The sequence below is a fragment of the Pangasianodon hypophthalmus genome, chromosome 2 (assembly GCF_027358585.1).
Source record: "Pangasianodon hypophthalmus isolate fPanHyp1 chromosome 2, fPanHyp1.pri, whole genome shotgun sequence".
Lineage (NCBI taxonomy): Eukaryota > Metazoa > Chordata > Actinopteri > Siluriformes > Pangasiidae > Pangasianodon > Pangasianodon hypophthalmus.
In genome coordinates, this window is record NC_069711.1 from 21,274,356 (window position 1) to 21,284,072 (window position 9,717).

The 9,717-nt window shown below is 37.6% G+C and overlaps 1 protein-coding gene across 4 annotated transcripts in view; it reads right to left on the bottom strand.

Moving 5' to 3' along the window:
* Window positions 1–9,717, bottom strand: part of dnajc6 (DnaJ (Hsp40) homolog, subfamily C, member 6) — a 37,949-nt gene that overhangs the window by 16,015 nt on the left and 12,217 nt on the right. For all 4 annotated transcript variants that reach the window (XM_034314869.2, XM_026930474.3, XM_026930465.3 and 1 more), the window contains exons 2-5: window positions 8,068–8,203; window positions 3,826–3,875; window positions 3,199–3,347; window positions 357–479 (exon numbers count right to left, since the gene is read on the bottom strand). In XM_034314869.2, coding sequence (XP_034170760.2) covers window positions 357–479; window positions 3,199–3,347; window positions 3,826–3,875; window positions 8,068–8,203 — 458 coding nt within the window. The remainder of the gene's footprint in view (window positions 1–356; window positions 480–3,198; window positions 3,348–3,825; window positions 3,876–8,067; window positions 8,204–9,717) is intronic.

Sequence of the window (9,717 nt, forward strand, 5' to 3'; positions counted from 1 at the left end):
CTGGCTGCTGACAGCCAAAGAGTGACACAAAGATTCAGTAATATCAACAATATCAGATTTTCAGTAATATCCATAAAACAACATGCTGCTTTGAATGATTTCTGTTATTGTCCTCTAGAAACAGATGTTTGTGCCGATGTAAACAGTGAAATCTGACTGAATAAACACCATCATCCACAAAATCCCATCAATAAATGAAAGTGAATAAATACACACCACATGAATAAACTAAAGCCTAATTTAAGAAGGCATAAACTCTAAAATAAGATTCAGAAGAATTTAAAGAGTTTTGAGCTGAACAGCTGTGATGCAAATCTAAATGTTGATCTAATGTGACAGTGTATTTCTTCTCTTACCGAGCAAGTGATCACACACACATTCTTGGGGTTCTGCTTGAGCCAGTTGTGCATATTCTTACACACTGCAAACAGGTTGTGAAGGCTCGGGGCTTGTCTGGATGGCCAATTGCATTCAGACACCTGAAGAGAGAATTGAGTGACAGTTGGAGGGAAAGTAGAATGGAAAGATGATGATATGAAGCTGAAAATGCTGCAGGTTAAGCTTGAGGAGTAATTCAGTAACGGAGTGGAATGAGATAACAGGTCACACTGTAATCCTAAAGTAACCATCACTGAGCAAACGAGAAACATGTTAAGTCTATGCATAAATACACTGTTTTATTGAAGCAATCAAATCAAATGAGTCATGTGTGCCGAGGGAGTGTGTGTGTAGTTAATGTGCACGTCATTTAATCAGTGCAAGGAAAAGAGCCTATTCAGACCTCACTGCATGACAATATTTAAAAGTCTACTGACAAAGCCATCATAACAATCATCATGAGATGATAAAAATCTATTTATAGTGTACTCATTAGGAGCATATTTATAGGAAAGGGTGGGCGATATGGAAAGAATGTCAGGATAATAGAAGACATTTTCCCAAGGCATCATATGTAACACAATATTTAGGCTTATTAACAAAGTATCAGCAAAACCGTGCTACATTAACCATGCCACATTAATTGATTTCATCTTTAAAGTCTATAAATTAATAAATTAAAGATGTAGCTTTTAATGTTTAACAGTGTTAAAATTATTATAAATAGCGCACATAGGTATTCAGACTTCAGACACAATACTCGTGCTGAAATTTATCTTTTGAGCTGCAAATACACTCAAAAAACTACAGAATGTCTATTGAAGCCAATATTAGATTCATAAACATGGCAGCATTAATTAATTAGTCCCTTTGTCCCTTGAAAGTCCACAGCAATTTTTTTTTTGCTGCATAGAGAAGACACAATCTTCTTGAGAACTGGTTATCCTTCAAACCACGGGCATGCTTTCTTTTCAGAGGGTGCATCGAACTAACAAAAAAATTGGCGTTATTTTATTAATTCAACAATTCACAGTATGAAATCAAAACTATTATAAAATAGCTTGCATCCCAAGCTCATCATATGATTTCACGACCTTGAATCAGTATCTTGTGGGTTTATTACGTTGTGCACATGAGTAACTGTCAGCGCACAATAATAAAACTAAAATGATAACAGGACATGCTGGATCAAATGCTATTTTAGCTTCTGAATAATGAGGGTGGAAGCCATATTGTTAAATATGGCACATACAGAAATTGACTTAAGCAGGTGCTTAACCCATCTCTGAATAGATAGAATTTTCTCCACATAAATATTGACATAATTTTTGGTCATAAGTCACCGACTTAAGTTGCCATCTCTGAATACAGCCCTATGTCATTTTAAAGATACATTAGAAAACCTGTGATTTAAAACATTCTTCACGTAAGGCTTCTTTGTCATTGTTTGTCACCATTCAGGGGTGGACAAGGTCATAAGTTCATGAAGCAAGGTAAAGCTCCAAAGTGTTTGCCCAGTCGCATATTATGCTTAACCATAAGCCCAATTAACTACTCTAAAAAGAGTCAACTCTGAAGAAGCAAACATTGTGAAAAATTGTATTTGCACCCCAACAATAAGGCCATAGTCTTTGGCTATGAGTTGTGGTGTTGTCCTGCCTCTTTTAAAAATGTTTTTTGAGTCTGACTAGCATGCAGATTTTTACTGAACATGAGCGGTGATTCCATATTGCTCTAGCATTAGAGTTATGGAACGGTTTGTGTGCTATACTTGTATTGTGTTGTATATAAGTGTATTGTATTTTTGCTCAGTTGTCAATGGTTCAACATCCTGATTCTAGAAAGATTGTCCAAGAAAATTAGCAAGCAAATTAATATGCCTAGTAAAAGTAGCTCCTAACAACAGCCGGACCATGTCCTCAGTGAGCGTGCGTAGTGCTGTGCGCCACTGAGGAATATATGAACCAATTCAGGTATGTTACGTTTAAACAAACCTATTAGATAGAACGTTTTCTTTTGTGAAAGTCAATAGGAAGTAGAGTTTTTCTTTCTCTGGGTATTGGAACGCTGAAGTGCAAAAACACTCATGACTGATATATAAACAGCCCACTGAACATACTCGTCTACCTGGAAACATCGAACAAAAAATGATCTGGGCTGAGTTTCCCAAAAGCATCACAAAGTGAAGATCAGCTTAACGGGGAGACTGAGTGCTCAATGTGATGCTCGTTCTACCATTCAATCATGATCTTTGTACTGTGACGCTTCTGGGAAACTCAACCCTGCTTGTCTGCTTGTCCCAGGAGCCTCAGTGAGAATAAAGCTGCTTAACTTCCGTTTGTCATTAAAGTGAAACGCATGAGGTATGAGGCATATGTACCCCTTCAACAGAGGAAGTGGGGTTTGTTAGAGAGGAGGCAAAACAAGAAGGAATACGATGACTTCTGCAGCAATAGAGTTTAACCTCAGATCAGTGCCTTGCTTCCCTGAGTAACAGTGGTGTTAATCCATATTGGAGAAGTACTGAAAAGTCTAAGGAAAGCTTGTTGGATGATCGCAATATCAATATCATCTCATCTTATTTGCTGCCTCATTTCACTGAGCTACTATGGTTTTAAAGAAATCAGGCCCATGTTAGGAATGACTCATTGAGATAACATAGAAAAATACAAAAAAAGGAAATACTTTCTAAAGTCTTCCGTTACTCAGCCTTTGTTTACCTAGCTCCACAGAGACTTTTACATCACCTCTTTTAGATAAGTCAGAACAGAAAAACTTCTTCAAGACTTGGACACTGTACATGCAGATGAGTCGTCTCACCCTGTTGGAGAACTTGGCTCCACGGTAGTTCCTCTGGGACAGATTGAAAACAGTGTAATGATCAGCATGACGCGAGTCCAGAAAAGAGCGGATATCCTCCACATGGTTCCTGTAGCCCAACTCCACAGCCTCGGCAGGATATGACATCACTGATAGAGCAGGAAGATGGATATTTACAGTCAAAAGATGAGCTTATAATCTGCTTCACTCCCAAGCACTGTGTATATTAGCTACAAAGACATCGAAAACAATTTACTGAGCATGATCACCAACTGTGTTAAGCTTTGAGCTCAGTCCTAGGTCAGATTGGGTCAGGCTATTGTGTTCATTCAAATCTAACACATCTGAGGCCATAATGGTTTTTAAAATTATCCAACAATTCCATTCAGAGCAGGTCACGAATATTTATTTATAGCAGTGAGGACTGAAATGAGTACTACTACTGTTTGTCGAGCAAATAATTCTGTAAGAATGAAGCAAATGTGTAGAGAGAGCAAACATAGCACTATCACATGGAAACTGAGTGACCTCTCGGCCACTGACATGGCAGACAAAAACAGAAAGATAAAAGAGAGACAGATGGACAAGGTTTATGAAATAGGTGTTTAGATCTGTTTAAATCCTTACCTATGATACGCGAGGTGATGTAGGCAATGTCCAGCTCTCCTTTGGTGTAGCTAGTACACAAACAGCAAACAGACACACATTGTTTTACAATTACTTACAGTACTGAGTATTTTGTCCATACTGGTTCCTAATTAACATGATTTGTCAGACGGTACATGCCAGGACAGAAGATAAAAAAAATCCCCAAAAACATTATTCATCCACATGCTTGGGTAGTAATGATGAAATAAAACAAGCGCTTAACCAGGAGTGTCCAAATAGATTATGTGTCCAGGGCAGGCTACCATTTTGAGTATTTTGAGTTTGATAATAACTATAGTTTCTAGGCAACCAAAACATGCGACTAGACAAGAACAATGGAGCTTTCACTTGCCTAGCTAATGTAATTATGGTTTGTCCATGCTTCCCAGCTACCAAAAATAACCGAAAGCCTTTAGCAATCACATTCTAGCAATTTCATTTTCAGTAAAAACACCCTTTTAAGTCAGGGTGTTGATGTATCTGGGGCCTAACCAGGTAACAAGCGAGTGAGATGGGAAAATATCCTGGATGGGACACCAGTCTATCACATTGCACCGTGCACACTCCTTCATACCTAGAGGCACCCACACAGACACGGAACTTTAGCAGTTACAGCTATTTAAAAACACCAAATGCAAGCTTCAATAGAATAGAATCATGAATCATACTGATTAACCCAAAATGTTTTATTCTTGAAAACTATAAGCCAAATATCAGTGTAATAAACTGCACGTGCACCAATGGCCTCAAGAAGCTGGTCTATTATTATGCAGCAGATAAGTCACCTGAGTAAACTGCTGAAGTCTCTAATCCTTCTAATCAGATAATACAGTATATCAACAGTCTACTGTTCTAGGCTTCTGTGTTAAGAGGACATGCATAAGTACACACACACACACACATGTACCAGCACCTGCCGTGAGGGTTAGGTGATAGAAATACAGAGATTGAAACTTGAAAAAAAAAAAGATTGAAAAGAAAAAAAAAAAAAAAAAAAACACACACACACACACACACACACACACACACAGAAACGTACTGGCTGTCTGTAAGATTATACTGTAAGTATGATAACTACAATAGCGATTTCTTCATTTTAAGCTCTTCATTTAAGCATGTAGCTAAGCTATTCCTGGGACAAACACGGTCACATGACCAGCAAGTCTCAAAGCATGCGGGGTTAAATAATAATATAAAACTCAGACCTTCTGGTGTTTGTCTGGTGTATATAACTATCAGGGAGAACTTTTATCAACCTTTTTTTGTCCTGATTTAGTCTACTTAGGAAAGACCTTGTATTTAATTTTCTTTTGGTTTGTATTAGTTTAGGTGTTGGAGAATTTTCCCATCTTATAGCTCGAAATGAGACAAGTTTATTCCTCCTCTGCAATACAGAAGAAGGGAGTTATCACTTCAGCCATACAACAGAAGCGAGCACCCTGATCAGAGGAGGTGTAGCTCTTTTATAGTGAAGTGAAAACAATAGGTTAAAAAATAAGAGAGCAATAGGTTCTCTTAGGTTACAAAATAATGAATATTCATAACTGTATGTAAAGTGTGTATAAAAGTCTCTACATCTCCTTATTAGGCTTCAGAAGGTGGTTCAATATAACCTTAAGCAACTAATCTGCACAGGAACATTCATTGAGAGCAACATTATATAAAAACAGTGATTAAAGAGACAACACAGAGAAGCAAAATTCTCCAACATTAGAATGTTTTCCATTAGTATAATTCCTGATTTGTTTTATTTGAACGTTTTCAACATTATTGTTGTGGAAAAGGTGCTCGACTGTGAAGTTTTGGAAACCAGGCTATAATAATAATACAGAAAACCTGATTTCAAGCCTTTATCTCATGATCAATAAGAGTGCAAGATATGTTAAAAAGAAACAGACATATTAGAATAATAAACGAGATCTGGAAAGCTATCAGTCTATTCATGTGACAGATTTGGGCTGGCACCCAAATGACAAACACGAGACACGACTGGCCTACTTAGTGGGTTAGACAGGGCTTTTGTGTTATGCTGTTCATTTTCCAGTGTTGCTACAGTGCTGATTTAGCAACAAGGAATTTGCAGTGCTTGTTTGAGCAAAGAGGACTGCACTGTGAAGAAAGAAGTTAAAACTGCACTGTGAAGGAAGAAGAAACACACTAATGCACCTTTGTATTTTCTGTATCAAAATTACAGAAATAGTGCCTGACTCTTCATCTTCTGTCTCCTTTTTCACTGTGATTTTTCATTCCAATTTCTATTTCTCTCCTCTCTTTACCTAAATTACATTGATTAGGTGTCTGATGTTGTCTTTATCATCAAATATAGCATAAAGCAACAATTAAAATTAAGAAACTTCTTTCTATACATCAGGGGGTCATTCATACAGTCATTTCCAGAATTATTGGCACCCATGGTAAAGTCAGGTAAAAAAGATAATGGAAAAATGTCTTTGTGATTAATGAACTTAATCTTATTGGACATGAATGTAAGATAAATATAACCTGTCACTGAAGTAAATTGATTCTAAAAAGCAAGAAATAAAAATATACGCTCTCCATCCACTCACCAGGAACACCTGTACACCTGCTGCTAATCTGCCAATAATGTGGCAGCAGCGCAATGCAAAAAAAAATCAAGTGATACAATTCCAGAGCTTCAGTTAATGTTCAGATAAAAGATTCGAATGGGGAAAAGTGTGATCTCTGTGACTTTAACCATGGCATGGTTGTTGGTACCAGATGGGCTGGTTTGAACATTTCAGACGCTGCTGATCTCCTGGAATTTTCACACACAACAGTCTCAGAATGGTGGGAAAAACAAAAAAAACATCCTGTGTGTGGAGGATCTGTAGGCTGAAACACCTTGTGATGAGAATGACCAGACTGGTTTGAGCTGACAGGAAGAATATTGTAACTCATATAAGCACTCTTTACAACCATGGTGAGCAGAAAAGCATCTCAGAATGAACAACACATCAAACCTCGAGGTGGATGAGGTGCAATAGCAGAAACCCACATTAAGTTCCATTCCTGTCAGCCAAGAACGAGAATCTGATGCTATCATGGGCACAGACTCACCCAAACTGAACAGCTGAAGACGGAAAAAGACCAGGTGATTTTTTTTTTCTAATCTTCAACTGTCCAGTTTGGGTGAGCCTCAAGGTTCGATGTTTTGTGCACACTGAGATGTGTTTCTGCTCACCAAGGTTGTAAAGAGCGATTATATGAGTTACTGTATCCTTCCTGGCAGCTTGAACAAGTCTGGCCATTTTCCTCTGACCTCTCTTATCAACGAGCCATTTCCACCCACAGAACTGTCACTCACTCAGTGTTTTTGTTTTTCACACCATTCTGTGTAAACTCTAGAGACTGCTGTGTGTGAAATTCCCAGGAGATCAGCAGTTTATGAAATACTCAAACCAGCCCATCTGGTACCAACATCCATGTCACAATCAAAGTCACAGAGATCACACTTTTTCCTCATTCTGATGTATGATGTGAACATTACCTGAAGGCCTTGACCTGTATCTGCATGATTTTTTGCATTGCATTGCTGATCGGCTGATTAGATAACTGAATGTGCAGGTGTACCGGTGTTCCTAATAAAGTGGATGGATAGCGTATATTTAAAAATGTATTACACTATCCACAATACGGTGCAAAACATTTCTTAAAAAAGCTGAAATGCAAGACTGTTCAGGGAAATATGGTCACCCCATTTGAAAGAAAATCTTTGGCCATATAGTAAATAAACAGTAATTTTTTTTTCTTTTACACCTACAATGCCCTCCAAAATTATTGGCACCCTTTATTAAATAAGCATATATATATATAAATAACAAGCAGTAAGTGACATCTTAAGCTTAAGCATACAAGAACTCTATAGTTTTGTTTATGATTTCAAAATTATCTGCACCCTTCCAAGTAACATTTGGTGAAGCCACCACTGGAGAGAATAACAGGGTTGACTCCCTTATCTCCCTTATCTTTTTAAGTTTGTCCATGTGGACTATCGTCTTTCATTTAGACAACTGGTTCAAATTCATTACAAAACATTGACTTTGTTTCTTTAGCCATTTTGGTGTTGATTGGATGTTTGTTTGGATAATTCTCTTATTGAGAGCTCTGTCTTTGGCCAATTCGTAACCTCCAGGCAGATATCCTAAAACATAACAGAGATAATGACATCAGTCATCAATCACACACAGATTATGGACTTACGTGGCCACTTGATTCATAACCTTTGTGGAAGTGTCCTTGATGGTGTCCTTCAGGTTGTCCTTGAAGTTGCTGAAGAACTTTCCAGCACCTCCTTTAACCATGTCCAGCAGTCCACCCCCATAGTTCCCATCCATATCTAGAGATATAAAGCCTTTAAATTAGGGGTCGATGATAGCATGATATTATATGGATATTGCATGTCTACATCTGCATGTTTCATTAAACTGTAGCTTATTAATTCTATTCCTACACCTAAAGCTGACCTTTACCTCAGAAACATGAAGAAAATATTTGAGAAAATGTAGTTCCTTTTTTTCCCCGCAAAGGACTAAACATGTGTGCATACACACACACGCACACACACACACACACACACACACACACACACACACATACACACACGGTTAGTGGGACACCACTAAAAATATATGCCCTTGATCAAGCTACAACCTTTTTAACATCCAAATACATGAATGAGAAAGGAAATCAATGCAGTACGCAAAAATACACTTGGCGTACGAAGGCAGTAGGGTGTGGACTGAAGGTTTGTAAGCTGTAACAATAATACTACACATGGTCATGTAGGAACTATATATAATTTGCTAGTATTAGGTAGCATACTAGCTAGTATTAGTTATTAGAAGTTGTTCTCTGACAGTAGTTGTTTTTTATACAGTATATAAGTAATAACCTGCAACTTGTACCACATACAAGTGTTACGATTCCCCCTTTTTTGTTGCGGTTCCCACGACAACAAACACCATGTGTTCATGTTTTTGTTTGTGTTCTTGTCTTGTCTCTGCCCCTGTCATTGGTTTGTTACCCAAATGTGTTCACCTGTTCTGTGTTAGTCCTTGATTAGTTTGTCTATGTATACCTTGCTGTGTCAGAGTACCTTCGCAAAGGGTTATAATACATTTAGTAATTTTACGTCAAAGTTTTCTTGTTTCCCTGGTCGCTCTGTTTTTTTTTTTTTTTTTTTTTTGATTCTTGTGTGTTTTGACTTTGATAGTTCAGCCTTTTTCGATATTTCCTTCCTGTGTTTTGACCCCAATTTGCTGATGATTAGACTTTCAGAAACTGTAGCCTTGGTAGGCAGTAATCATGTTACTTCAAGTTGAGATTGTTTTGCCAATAAAACATTCAAACATGTATCAACAGCAGAAAGACAGGAATTATTTGCATTATATTAAAGAATGCTTGCTGCAATCTACAATGCTACCATACTCATTTCACAGACTGTAACATGAAAAATTTCAACACAGAATCTCAACATTATGGCACAGTCACACACTGTCCCATACCAACCATATCAACTGATTGATTTCTTAACAACAGCATCAAGTACTCCATGTTTTTATACTATTAATAGCTGAATAATGCACATATGCTAGGCAGTGATTAGTATTCACTGATCAGCCATAACATTAAAACCACTGACAGGTGAATAACATTGATTATCTCATTACTGTGGCAACTGTCAAGGATTGGTATATACAGTATTAGGCAGCAAGTGAACAGTCAGTTTTCAAAGTTGATGAAAAGTTGATGAAAAATGGGTAAGCATAAGGATCTGAGCAACTTTGACAAGGGCCAAATTGTGATGGCTAGACGACTGGGTCAGAGCATCTCTAAAACGGCAGGTCTTGT